Below are 14,610 nucleotides of genomic sequence, written 5' to 3' on the forward strand. Positions count from 1 at the left end.
GCTCAGTGAAGTGCTATTACAACCCTCCCTGCCTTCTTCAGTATCTGTGACTGATTCTTTGGCTGTTTCTGAACACATGAAATGGTGGCTTCTTTCCTTCTTGGTCTAGATACATTATAGCCACACTGGCTTCACTTTACCTTGTGAAGTGTTATAACTGACAAAATGGAAAATAGAGTTGGTTTGATCACAATAAGCATTTCCTCTTCCAACGGAGAATTTTATTTTCCAGTAATTGTCAGTGATTATTCTTCTTTATATCTTGAAGGAAGCAAACAGGCTCCAGTGTTCATCTTGTTGCTTTATACTGGGTACTGTTCTTGTTGCTGCTTGTTGTGTGTGCTTGCTTGTTTGTTTGGATCAGCCTGTCTGTAACTGCTCCTCTAGGGTCTAAAGATCAGGTGCTGCTTCTGCTTGTGAGTGATGGAGGACAGGCAAAATAACCTATTTTCTAATGATAATATCGCCAGCTGTTACAGTCAATCCAGCTTACCCTTCTGTGGGAGACTCTTTGAGAAATCTTCAAAGTCTTCCAAAGAATATGTCACTGAGTGGGGAAGAAAAAGGAAGGATCATTCCCAGACCTAGTCTTGTGTTGAGGCAAAGCAGAGGAGCATAGTCCAGAATATTTGGCAAGAAATGAGAATGCTGCCAACTACCTGGAGCTGAAACCTCATTTGGCAAATCCAAGAGGAATGCACTGCTATCCTCTGACTGCCTCAGTAATTGTTTCAGAGATCTACTCTTTGAACAAGGGGAAAACTTTATGATGGCGAAGTCCTGTCATTGCTGCCCTCCTGCAGAAGTGGCCGGTCAGAAGTTGCCATGAAAGGGAGAGAAACTGGCTGTTTTGTGGATTAAAAGAGTGTGTGTTTTGTGTTGTTATATAATATGATTAAAACAGAGAACAGATGAAGAAGGAACAGATGAGGTTAGAGGAAGGATACAGTTAAAATGCTTTGAACTGTACTGACCACATCTTAGAGCTAGGACTCTTTGCATAGTTGATAGCTAATCTGCTTTTGTCTGCACAGAGCATGTTCAAAATCATGTCTGTGTGCAAGATGGAGCTTAGTAGAATTTAATACTACTAAGATTAGTAGTCAGCCTCTGTCAAAACCAGTTCTACTGTCTGGAGAAGCATCATGCTTGTTGAGTAAACCTGCCAGGTCCCTTTGCTTAGAGTGGCAGAAAGAGTTGAAATAGTCAAACCTAATGTTTGGCAAGTATACTCAGTAGGTAAAAAGGAAAAATCCTTAGAAAGATGCTCACAATACCAGTTTTATTGGTACACTTAACTTGTTTTTGAGATAATCCAAATTTTGAAGAACATTTTCTTAGAACATGTATTTCAATAAATTTGAAGCATTTAGTTTCAAGAAGGTAATCATGCAAAAAAACTAGCGACTTCAGAGGTTCTTGAAATAGATAGTAACTGTCATAGCAAGACTTCAGGCAAAAGTGGTGTTCTGTTTCTTGTTGGTGCAATAGCCATGGATAATTTCTGCTTCAGGACTGTTCATACAATTGATTCTTCCCTCTGTCTCATGCTTCAGCCTGGTGAGCAGCAGCAAAGCTGTATGGCCTTACCCCTTACCTTCCTGGACCTGTCTTTGTTTTCTAGGAACCTGCCTCAGTGTAGTGTCTTTCAGCAAGGGAAGTGTGGCAAAAACATGCTACAGTTTACACAGTCGTTACATTCTGGTGTTAAATAGCCCTCCTGGTGCAAGGCATCATTAGCAGTCGACTTCCAAAACAGATTTAGGGGAGGCTGGTTTTGTTCCAGCCACTTCATGTCAGTGCTGCTCCTTCTAGTAGCTCAGCAGGTGCAGCTTTACTTGTTTGGAGGAACTCTACCCCAAAAAAACATTTAAGAGCTGAGGTAAGAAATGTTCTTGTAGCAGTATCAGCAACCATCTGAAACAGCGAAGCTAAGAGCTAAGTCTGGTTACTCGTATGGCTCCTAGTATATGCACACTACAGTGTTGTATTTAAATGAAAGACTGACAAAGAGAAAGGAAGCTCAGTACAGGGTTTATTAACTCAATTCAGGCTTCTCTTAAGTCTGTAATTTGCAGACAGTAGTGTATGGAATTACACATCAGTTCTCATTTTCAGAATGTGGTTTGGAGAATGTAAAGGGCCCATATGTAAGTAACAGTTCCTCACTGTATCAGCCTCTCAGTTTGCTGAGTTTATTATGTGTGTTTATATATAGTGCACTAAAATGGCATAGTATACGTATATTTTTTTTCCTTGATGTCACCTATAGAACTGGTTTGCTTTTGTAGCTTTGTTAATGTTGGCATGGGAGGACTGTAGAAGCATTATCATTTGAGAGCTAATTTAGTCCAGGCATTGCAGAGTTACTGCATGATGCTTGGTCTACTAGCAGACCCCTCATCATCCTAAGACCTTTTGAATTTATAAGGCTTTCTTTTGTTCTCAGTTCTCCTCATTGTAAGTTTGTGTATAACACTTCACTGCTTCAGGTTAGGCTTGCATGACTTAGGTTTATGTTGCTTGCAGCAGGATACTTATACAGTATTACAATTTTAGGGTGTATTTTTATTCCATCAATAGAATATTCAAATAATGACTAGTTTTTTCTACTTGATTTGTTGATTATATGTAGTGTTTTTGAGAAGGTTAGTAAATTTAAAAATTGTTCCATATAATGGATTATTACCCATTCCATAAATCCTCTGATTAGGAATTCGTGCACAATAGTTATATGGAGCTAAGAAAGAAGAAAGGGGAGTGTAGTTTAAGGAAGCTACCTTTGTTTCACAGCATATAGTCCAGTTGAATGTTCCATATTATATTGCTTCCTTATGTTTCATCTTTGGTTGACATTGAAATGTACAGGTTCAAGTAGATATTAATGATCTTGAGAATAGCTAAAATAAACAGAACACAAAGATAATGAGAACCCATAGTTTCCCAAACTATTGGTTGGACTGTGTTGTTTTTAACACAGGAAGGTGTTGTATTGTCTGTTTCTGATAAGGTAAAACATTGTAGAAATGCTGTCTGTCTAAAAGTCTACTAAATGCAACCATATCAGTTCAAATACATACAGTAAATTCTTTTGCAAAAGGTATTGTAAGTGTTTTCTAGGAATTTTTTCAAGAATCTGTTACAATTTATGCTGCTACTATTTGATACTGGAAGAGGAGAAGAGCAGCATTGCTTTATTTCTCTATGCCATAATTCCTTGGGCAGCTGCATTGTCTCATATATGTGGTTATTAGCAAGTAGGCTTCTTCTATGTCATGGCTGCTCAAAAATGTTAAATGCTATGGCTTTCTGAAGCAAAAAACCTTGTGCATGTGTTGTGATCAATGTGAAACAGGACTGTGGTTAAGATGCTTGTCTGTACAAGTTTACGTGATGCTTGGGTGGAAGAAATGTTTTGTAAAACTTAAGACACGTCTTTGTTGCTGGGTTTGGCATATATGAGCTGCTTCAGATAGTGGTTGACCACAGCTGTCAGACTTGTGTATATTCTATTTTGTAACCATATCCATCTGTAAAGTATGTATGTGAATGAGCCAGCAGCATTCAGCTTCTGTCTCCCTTTCCCCCCTTTTTTCTTTAAAAAAAAAAAAAAGGCAAAGCGTAGGATACTACCTTACTGTGCACTTCAAGGGGTTTATTTCCCCCCTCTAAGTAATTCCCAATGTGAACTGAGTCCTAGCCAACATCTTAAATAATTAGTTCTTAAATTTTATTGTAAAACTCGCCTGTGGGACCAAGAAGCATCAAATTTTCGAGTCTGATTTAGTGTCCGTTATCTATGAAGCAAGGAGGGAAGGAATTCAGCCTTTAACAAAAAGCCCTAGGTAAACAGAGCAGCTTCTGGGGCAGTTTGGTATTGCTGGGCTTGTTGTGCTTGTAAGAACCTTATGAATTGTCTGTTTGCTTTTTAAGTTCTCCCATGCTCCACTGATAACAGAGAGCGTATTTCACTCTAGTTTGGGGTGTAGTTGTCTAAGTTTTATTGGAACACAATGGCTTACAGGAAGCAGCAGTTTTGCAACTTAAATTACAATGTTGTTTTAAAAATTGTTTTGGCATGATGCTTTCACAATCTTTGTCTGTCTCAAACTTGTGTTGGTTTTTTTTGTATTTTATTAAATAAATAAAAGCAGAAACAACTTTTGCTGTTATATCTGTAGAAAGTCCTGTCCCTTACTTCATAAGCTTCATTACAAGATGAATCAGTGTTATGCTCTTGTGATGTTCAGTAGTAAATGCTAGTTTATTCTCTCCCCTCCCCCTCTTCTTTGTTTTTTTTTTTTGCTTGTTTGTTTTAAATCCATCAGTTACTCCCTTCACATCATAGATATTTATATTTAGACATGGAGGCCATTCCTCATTTTTTGCCACAACTGCTGTACTGTGTAGGAGCTGAAAGAAGCAGTGCTAAAATCTGCAAAGTCCTGTACCGGGATTGCCTGATTCCAGCAGCAGGTCAATTTATCCTGACTCTTTTATAATTACAATATATATAGTTATATTTGAGTTGATGCAGGTGGTCTTGGTTGCCTGTCCGATGGGTGCTAATGCTAGGAAAGAGGCATAAAGAAATTCTGATTGAATGGGCTGTGTGGATTTGCTCATTTACTCAGATCTTCACTTTATGTAAAATGTTTTATCTATAGGTGTGAAAGTTCCTCTGTAAAGGCTTGATGTCACCTTTTCAATTAAGCAAACTGACCTGCTCTGGTAATGTCATTCTAAGGACGTGATTGGATTAAAACACCCATGGTAATTTTTTTGTGCAATTCTGTTTTAAAATATTTGTCAGTCAAGGTTTATTCTATTTCTGTGCCTCTCTGACAGACTCTTGTCTGTTTCTTGTTGTTTGTTTTAGTAATGTGATTGCTACTTCAAAATTGCTGTTTGTGGTGTAGAAAAAATGCCAGTTTCAAATAAAACCTTATTCATTGTTGAGGCAGAAAAATGGTGCTTTAGAGCACTCCCTATGGCCTTTAGTGAATCAATTGTTTTATCAATCAAATTATGCTCATATAAGTTAATTAACTTAATCTTGATGTGACACAGCCTTCCTTGAGTATATGCAGAAAAGAGAGTGAGGAATGAAGGTTCTGTATAAACACCACATGCAAAGGCTGAAGTTATCGGCCTACCATTAGCCCTTTATCTAAGAGACTCTTGGCATATAAATCAAACAATAACTTCTTAGTTTTGAGTTGATGCCAAAGTACACATCCACAGTTGAGTCTACAGTAGATTGTACCCACCAAGTGGCATGAGGGCTCAAAATGAAACTGGGAAATAATCTTTAAATTAGTCAAGTATACATTTATGCTTTTAAATGTTGGCCAGCAGACATTTTCTTACTGTCATTTTCAAGATCTAAGCGTAAAAACCAATGTACAGAAGGCATTTTAACTAAAATCTAAGTGAAGATTTGAGCATAGTATTTTAAGCTAAATGCTCTGAAGAGCTGGTCTTTAAAAGCAATTTTCTGTACATTACCATGTAGCAATATAATTACTCATCTGTGGTGAAGATGGTAATTTCCAATGACCCTTCTGCAGTTTTCTGCAAGCACAATACCAAGATTACATTATCTTTCCTTTTATCTTTTTTGTGCACTGGAAATAGCTCAAGTTCGCCCTGTCTGTGAGATGCTGAACAGTTTTGCTATATATATAAAATGTTCCATAGAAGAACTACAATCTACTGCTAAGAGCCATTCTGAAACTTCAAAAACTCTTAATCATACTCTTAGGAATATGAAGTATTCATCCATTTTGGTGTGACAAGCCCGGAGTGTATAATTTACCTTGATCTGGAAAAAAGAGTTTTATTTGTTTTTCTTAGAAGGCATTGCTGCACATTCCATTGAACATGCATTGTTTAGAAAATCAAATGCATTTGCTGTGGATGTGCATCAATACAAAGTAATGCTACAGACTTGAGTCCTGAAAATACCAACAGCTGTTTCTATATAGAATACTGTAGGTAGGTTATGTTAGATCTGGTTGGTTGCTTCCAAAACAAGGAGGAAGAGCTCCTTCTTGCCTTTAACGTGCCTGTGTCAGCTCAGTATCTGCAGCCCCATGACACCTACTCACAGCACAGGGACTGTTCAGGGCTGGAGCTGTGACTAGGGCCTGGGGCATGATACAGCTGAGACTTGGCCATGTCTCCTTGTGTAGTCCTGCTAGCTTGCATGCTTAGGAATGCGCAGCTTTTTCAGTGAGGTCATGGCTCTTGAAAGCAACAGAGGAATTGGAGGAGAGATGCTGACTCCTGATGCTGCATGGCCCCTTGCTCCATACTCGTTAGGAAACTGTCTTACCATACTCTAATTCTCTTCACTTTATCAGAAATTGAATGACATATTGCTAACAGCTAGGTTATTTTTGTGGTTGCTGCCTTCTGAACAACTGAGGCGGTGGCTTTTGATGCACTGCACACTGAGCCTGAGCATTACATCTCCTTAAATCTAATGTGAGTTATTGTGAGGGGTATGTTGGCAGAGAACTTCTAGCAGGAGTTCAGTTTTGGGCAGCTTTGTGGTATTAATGAAGCTCTAATTTAATATTTACTGACCTTTTCCCTACTTTTTTCCCTACTTCTTCCTTATTGTAAAAATACACAAAGCTAGCTGAGTTGCAACTCTGTAGGTATAGAGTGAAAGTTTTGCTGATACAGTAACCATGGAATCTATCCCTTGGTGAGACTATCATAATTATCCTTGTTTTCATTTTTATAGTTAAAAAATAAATCATGACTACTTTGTTATGCTGAAATGCTTACTCATTAATTTTTGAAGTCCACTCTATTTTTTTTATGACATACTCAAAACCAGCGTCAGCAAGTTGCTCTTTGAAATTCTGTCTCCAGGTGCAGAAATAACCACATTTGATAATTTTTCCATCCTCAAAATTTTGCTCCTATGACATCCTCCACACCCTTTTATTTCATCTTTCTGATGTAGGCTGTGCTTTCACCTGAACCCGGGAGGCTGAGAAACAAAACACAGAAACCAACCAAGCAAAAAAATCTTCTGAACTGTACAAAGTCATCTTTTTCTTTCTTGATTTCAGCTAAGGGGATCTGGTAAGGAATCTGGATACAGATGCTGGTTTCTCATTTTGGCCTTTGGAAAGGTTATGGAAGTGATACTTGACCTGTTATTTTCCCTAAAGCCAGAGACCCTGCTGAATGAAAAACTTTGCTATGGCAGTGTTTCATAAGGAGGAAACAAGGTGACCTGAATTTGTTCAGTTAAGCAAATAAGTCCAGGCAAAAATAAGATAAATGTTGTTTTATTGTGCCCTCCTTGACATAAAATTAGATAATAGTCTCTGGCAAGTTGTTTTACTATAGATGTGATTAAACATTCTTGTCCTACCATCAAAATGGACATAAGTTATATATCCATTTCATTTGGATAAGTATATGTGCTGATTGAAGAAACACATCACAAAATGAATTTTACAAATACTGACTGTCCTGTTGGTAGATCTGAAAACTGTATATGGGGAATGCTCTGGTAATGAATGGGCCTGTTTTCTGGTATGGTCTTAATGCTTCTTCACCCCTTCCTGCTTTAGTGACCTGAAGGACCATGTTTTATTAACTTAGCATACAAGATCTGAAACGGTAAGAAAGTAAATATCTCTCTATACTAGTGGTGCGAAGTAAGCAAAATACCATTTCAGCCAAGTTTACAACTGTGCTGTGCATGGGGCCCCCCAGTGTCCTAAGTGTCCAATACATCCTTGCATTTAGATCCTTAGCTGTTGTGTGTTTGTTCTCCACTGACCAGTGCTTGGTTTTACCAGTTTCCAGACTACTGTTTCCATGTTGCTGATAGTACATCCCAACGTCACTAGCCTCACTCTGCTCTCCCCAAATGTGTCCAAGATGAGTAGCTTTGTGAATAAGCTTGCACACAGTAACAGAAATTGTCAAATAACCTTGTCAGTACTGGTTCATTAAAACAAATGTAATGTTTATGTATGAGGGGAAAGTAAAAATTTACAATTAACAGATATCTGTTGAAAACTTTACTCTTTGTATATCTAATTCTTAGGTCTTGCAAGGATTTTGAGAGAATACAGCCTTATCTCTTGATAAAAACAATATTTTTGTTTAATAAATTTTTTTCACTGCAAGACAACTGCCATACTTGTTCTTACTGTATTCTGTTTGCTGAGGTTGCTGATTGGTGAAGTTATGACCATAATGGTAGAAAGGACTGAGAGGGTATCAAACCCTTGGGGTGAAACTTTTTAATAGCAGAGGCCCCAGTACTCGTTTCATGAGCCTGACTATGAAAAATTTTATAATAGAGGTTCACGTAAATGTTTGTTATCATACTTACCTTTTGTTGTGATGTTATTTTGAAGTGTGATTTAGAGTTCCTGATCATGTTGTAGTGTAAATGTACATTTTTTCTCAAGCAAGACTGCATGATCCAGATAATATTTTTAAAGGTTTTGTAATGTGTAATACGTATACGTGTATATATCAGTTTCAAACTATTTCCAGACTGCAGTGGTTCACTAGATAATACACACATACACACACACACACACACACACAAAACAACAACCCTGGTAAGTAAAGGAAAAGGAATGCAATGGGAAAAAGCAATTTGAATTGAGACACTGGATCCCATAGAAATCAACAATTACAGCATCGGTGTTGTCAGATTTGGACTAAAGCACAGGAACTGCAGATGAGAAAAAGAGAAGAAGGACACTGACAACAGCTGGAGGAGGGCTGTCACAGACAAATGTCACACCAAAAGGGGAAGATAAGATAATGTTTTTTCCAAGGAAAATTTTGTGGTTGCTCCTCAGACCAGGCAAGCGGCAATTCTGGAATTCTTTACTGGGTATTGTAACACATTCCCAGCAGTCATTCATTTCTTGTCACTAATGAAACTGTTCTATGATGGTGCAAGAGAGGGGAACTGGGAAAAATGTTCTCAGTAGTAGACAAAACTGAATTTTTCAGAGCTTCAGTACTGGCTGATTCATATTTGTTCCCTACTTAAATGCTTTTGCTAACTGGATTACTGTTAAAGTGGTTATAATAAGGTGACTCCTAAAAATGCAATTGCTTTTAAGTTGGTCTTCTGTGAATAAACTATCCATGTTTTAGCAGTTTCATTTTGAAGTCAGGCATTGTTGACTTAAGGAATACACTTTTTCTCTGCACATTCCTTTTTCTATTTTGTATTTGAGTCATTCCTGTGAGTCACTTTTTAACAGGTTTTGTATAAATTAAAACAAGACTGCATTCAGACCAGCGATCTGTAGTTGATGTTTACTGTATGCCATAGTGATTTCTAATATTTGTTCTGCCACTGAAGTAATACTGGGGAAGATTAGCATTCTGTCTTTATGCCAAGCTGTGGTAGAGCCACTGTCAGTCCTGAGGAACTTTGTGATAGAGGCTGCTTAAGCTTTGTACCATGGGTGGAGTTCCCTAATGAGAAGTGCTTTTGTATGTTTCTAGTTTTCACTACTGTAAGGCAACTATATAAACAAGTGGCTTCTTTACTACTGCTTGTTGTTGTACTGTTGATGACAAGAATAGTACTTGGACTATTCTAGGTGCAGGCACAGGGTAAATTCTTCGGTTGGTGATGGAATTATTTTTTTTTTTGTAAGTGTGGAATTTTTATCATCAGTGAAATTCGCTATTCTGAAAGATGTGTAGTTTACTTTGTAGATGTAAATGAATGTTTTCTTTTTGAAGGTACCAGTTGTCAAATATTCTTGGTCTACTTTCTCTTCCAATTTTTACTTAGCTCTCCATTCAGATTTCAAATTTATTTAAAACATATATGTTATGTATAATATATAATAATATAATATATAATATGCATTATATATAAATATCTCGTGCTGGGGCTGTTCAGCCTAGAGGGCAGAGCTCTCTGGCAGACATGATAGCAGCCTTTCAGTACCTAAAAGGAGGCTATGAGAAAGAGGGCAATGGACTTTAGCATGGCCTGTTGTGACAGGACAAGGGGAAGTGGTTTCAGACTGACAGAGGAGATTTACAGAGCATAGAAGGAAGAAGACTTTTACCATTAGGGTGGTGAGGCACAGATTGCCCAGAAAGGTGGCAGATGCCTCATCCCTGAGGGCATTCAAGGTCTGGCTGGTGGGTGCTCTGATCTAGCTGTAGGTGTCTGTGCTTCCTGCATGGGATTTGGGCTAGAAAAGTTTACTAAACAAAAATCAAACCTGCTTCCCCTGCGATTTTTAGTGCATCAGCATTACTTCTTACTTCTTATAACTTAAAATATTTAGTCTATTATTTTGATTTAATTATTTATACTAGTAGCACATGGACCAGCCAAAAGAAGGTCTAGTAGTAGGGATTATGCATGGATGTGCACACTTCTTTCGGAGCCCTTGTAGTCTAAGTAGATGGGGCTCACCAGCCCCTGGCAAGGAAGGGAGAGCAGCAGACAAAAACAGGCAGAGAAATGGTGCATCCTCACAGTGTGCATTGCTGACTTACTGAGGCGTATAGATGCTCCTCATGATGAGTTAACCATCATGAAAAAATGAGACACTAAAAGCTTGTGAAAAATGTGTGAGACTTTTGTTTTCTTTCTGTTGTTTGTTTTAAAGTCAGCTCATGGTGTCTGTGCTTATGCAAGTCTCTACTTGTATTTATGAACTAGGAAAAGAAGAATGGGCTAAAAAGGTCGGAGAACAGAAAATCCCATTTCTTTCAAATGGGAGAAAAGTATTTTTAAAATGAGATTCCTGCTGTTTTAGGCCTGATTCCTGGTTTGTGTGATCTTTGGAACTGCTTGTTCAGGAAGGGGTTAGTTAATGGGTGAAGGGGTGGCCTCTTGCAATCCAAACTTCAGGCATGCTTGTAAATGACAGTGAGGCATGCCCTGTAGGTGTGATGTGAACAGGGTCAGTGGACTGAGAATAGCAGTGATGCTGGGTGAGTAGGGCTGAGTCAGGATAACTGAGTGTATACAGTCTGTAAAAACAACGTTGCCAAAGATCCATTGCTTTGATGAGACTAACACTAGGCTAGGTCATCAGGTCTTCTCAGTTTTTGGGTTTATGCTGCACAGGGAGCTTCACTGAATTCACTTCTTAGGGTTTTGTGTGATTGGTACTACGCATGTTGCTAAACATTGCTATGCATTATAGTCATGCCATTGCAATGTGGCATGTGTACAGCTGCTCTGTTACAGGTAGCAAATGAGTTGTGAGGGGCTCTGTGAAACAGATCCTGTTTTGGCATGTTTATAAGCGTGTTGTGGATTACATAACAAAATGCATTCAGGACTTAAATGTCTCCGGGGTTGAAAACAAGGGAGGTTTTCCTAACAGGGGAAAAAAAAATTCCGAAACAGTTAATCCCAATTAACTTTAGCCTCAGGCAAGGGCTTTTCTGCCCTTCTCCTCCCCCTTCCAGAGGAAGCACTGAATTAATTCACAAAAACAAGAAAGGCAGTGTCCTGGATGAAACAATACTGACAGGGTGATGAGTGCAGATGAGCTGCACAAATTGATGCTTGTCTGACTTAAACTTATCAACAGCGGCAACAAAAAGGAAATCTGTAAATACAGAATCTGTAAGGACAGTTGCATTCTCCTATGGGTTATTCGTCTTCATATAAGGAAAATCCATGAAGCCCAAAGTGGTGGTAGTTCATCAAATCATACCAACAGTCTTCAGCACCAAAAATATTGCTCTGAGGTTTTAAACTCTCACAGGGAAGTTACAGCCTGTCCTTCATAGATTTTTTGATAGCTGAAGAACTTTGGACATGGATATTCCCATGGCTAAACAGTAGTGGTTACACAGGGCTAATGTGCTTATTTCAGTTTATTGTATGTGGATTCTTACACTTTAAAATTGGTAGCAAGAAATTCTAGATGTCTTATTGTAAAACTGTAGTGTCTATTTTGCTAAGAAAAACCAAGCTTTTCTATTGCATTACTTTTGCTTGTGCCCTGCCCACCTCAGAAGAATTGCTAAGTAGATGCACTCATCTTAAAATATAAACGTTGTTTTAAGCTTATTCCATTATTCTAGCAGTGTTTAGTGTAACCCTGTCATTTTCTTTAGCAATCCAGCTGCCAAAGCTCTCTGGGAGTCCTTCATGAACCTCAAACAGAAGGAAGCTGTGATGGAGGCCAGGAGACACCTGGTGGAGGCTGCAAGCAGAGAAAATTTACCCATCAAAATGAGCATGGGTGAGTAGCATGGCATACCCTTCCCTGCACAGTGGTAATGCAGAAGGTTACAGCTGCTCTTCTTCCATTTAACTCTTTTGGGGAAAGTCCATCCCCACTCTCTGCAGTATCACAATACACACTTGAAATCTGAATCTTCCCGATATATAAATGAGAAACAAAAATAAATTCATCAAAATATTAGATATATAGAGTATAAATCATTACTTTCAGTAACTTTTTTCAGTGTATTGTTCTAACTATATGCTATACTTAGTGAAATGCAAGAACTGATATAAAGTTAGACTTATTGAAACCAATATATGCTTCTACATGTTGTTTTTTATTCCTTATGGAATAAGAGTAATAGGCTTTTATCTTAGACTCCAGAGTCTACTGCCAAGATACAGTGGAGAAATTAGATGTACAGCCAATTTGTGAACTCCTAACAGCTATAACATTTCATATAATGCAAATACCTCGAGCATACATTTATTAGATTATTAATCACAAATACTAAATGTGTGCTACAGTAATTCTGTAAACTGTTTTTAAGGAAATGGAAAAGGAGCAGCTGTGAGAAGATTATTAAAATTAACCTGAAGGAGAGAAGGCACAGAAAATGATAAAATTGTCTTTAAACTTTCCCTGATAAGGTATCTAATTATTCACTGTAGTGATGTTAGATGTCTTTGCATTTCATATGATTCTGGAAAAAAATTTACTGTTGGTTGGAATTCAATTCAGTGCAAAAAACTGCACTGGACTGTAGTGGCATCTAACACACTATTTATGACAAGATCAATGTAAAAGTACTCAGAATTCAGAACCATTCTGTTCCTGGAATAAACTCTAAAAATAAAAGCTAGCAGGAAAGAAAATGAGCCGTAGTAAAGTAGGTAGGTACACTGAAATCTTCCCAGATAATTAGGGCAATTCTGTGCAAGCGACAAGTGGTGAGACAATGTCAGGCCGTGTCTGAGGTCTTCATGTAGGAGCAGAGGGTGGGTGAGCAATATAGGCCTCAAAGCAGTCTGTGAGGCATTCAGATCCCTTCTGCAGCATGCTTTAGGGTAAGTGTTAGGTACCTGGATAACAGCAGGTCTTCTCAATATGTGGGTGGCTTGGGATGCAGAGGGATCAAATTGTACACTGGTTCTTGGGGTGCTTATTCACATTCCTCTGTCATATGTTTAACTGGTCTACAAACCATCAGGACAGCAAGCTGTGGAAGCCAAAGCCTCTTTGAAGGTAATCTCATGGGAGTGGAGGGTTCCTGTACCAACTTGACTGAGACAGGACTGATTTAGTCTGCAGAGACCTAAATTCTTGATAGTGAATCTATCCATGCTCTTCCAGTAGCTCACTGATTCTCTTCAGGGTGTTAACCCAAGAAAAGGTGGGGCTGCTCCTCTCAGACTTGGACTCCTTTTGTTGCAGAGCATGAACCTTGAGTAATTTTTTCCTTTTTTTTTCCCTGAAAGCAACAGAAGCTCTTCAGTGTGGGCTCTATATAGCCAAGCAGATTTGATTTTGCAGTGTGTTGCAGTTCTGAGTTTCTGATTTCTCTTGTGGTCTTGACCTGTAGTAAATGTTCCTAGTTTCAGTGGTGGTCAGTACAGCAGATGTTCTATTGCATCATTCACCTCTGGAGGCAGGGAAGCTTTTTTTCTTCTTAGAATGCTAAGTGTATTTGGAGAGTTCAGAGTATTTTTAAAAGCTTTGGATTATTTGGGGGACCTTCCCTATAGACCATTGCATTCACAGTGGATGTCCACCCTTTGATTTTGATTTTAGAGGGGGTAGACTTTCCCTCTAAACTAACTGTTGGTAAAGGTGGTCTTTATGAATAGTCACCACTGTGTACAAACATGGAAATAGAAACATTTTATGGCTGTTTCACCTTCTGCTGTTGGAGGAACTTAAGTTTCATTAGAGCATTCACTTAACTAAATAAATTCTATCTTCTGACAGTCATTCGATTTTTAGAAGCATCACTAGCTGGGGAGCACTCTGCACTAAGCATTATGCTTCTTTCACAGTTGGATGCTGCATTCAGGAAAGTGCTGTGTCAGTTCTTTTTTTCTGTCTTACCTTTAAGTACACAGTGTAGGATTCTTGACAGCACTAAACAATTACTTAAATTAAAAAAAAAACCCGTACCATAGAATAGCTGTAATTGTGAAGTGTGATGTCCCTCTACCTGTTGTGCTGATGTGATGACTTGATTTGCTTCCATTGACACAAGGTCCAGACTGTTGGCTTATGTTCAACTTGGCAGACTCTTACATTCTGAATTTCAGTGGGATTTAGGTTGCAGAATCACTATCAAGCTATTGCAAACAAGAGGAACACAGGAAAACTTTAAGTAAACGGTTTAAAAAACCCCTGA

At 38.4% G+C, this 14,610-nt stretch overlaps 1 protein-coding gene across 1 annotated transcript in view; it reads left to right on the forward strand.

Annotated features, from left to right (window-relative positions):
* The window catches only part of SCFD2 (sec1 family domain containing 2), a 170,348-nt gene that overhangs the window by 16,918 nt on the left and 138,820 nt on the right, over nt 1-14,610 (forward strand). Inside the window, exon 3 of the mRNA XM_065737025.1 lies at nt 12,112-12,239. Coding sequence (XP_065593097.1) covers nt 12,112-12,239 — 128 coding nt within the window. The remainder of the gene's footprint in view (nt 1-12,111; nt 12,240-14,610) is intronic.

This window comes from Cyrtonyx montezumae, unplaced genomic scaffold (genome assembly GCF_038088225.1).
Source record: "Cyrtonyx montezumae isolate F1298 unplaced genomic scaffold, pur_monq_1.0 scaffold_2, whole genome shotgun sequence".
Classification (NCBI taxonomy): Eukaryota; Metazoa; Chordata; class Aves; order Galliformes; family Odontophoridae; genus Cyrtonyx; species Cyrtonyx montezumae.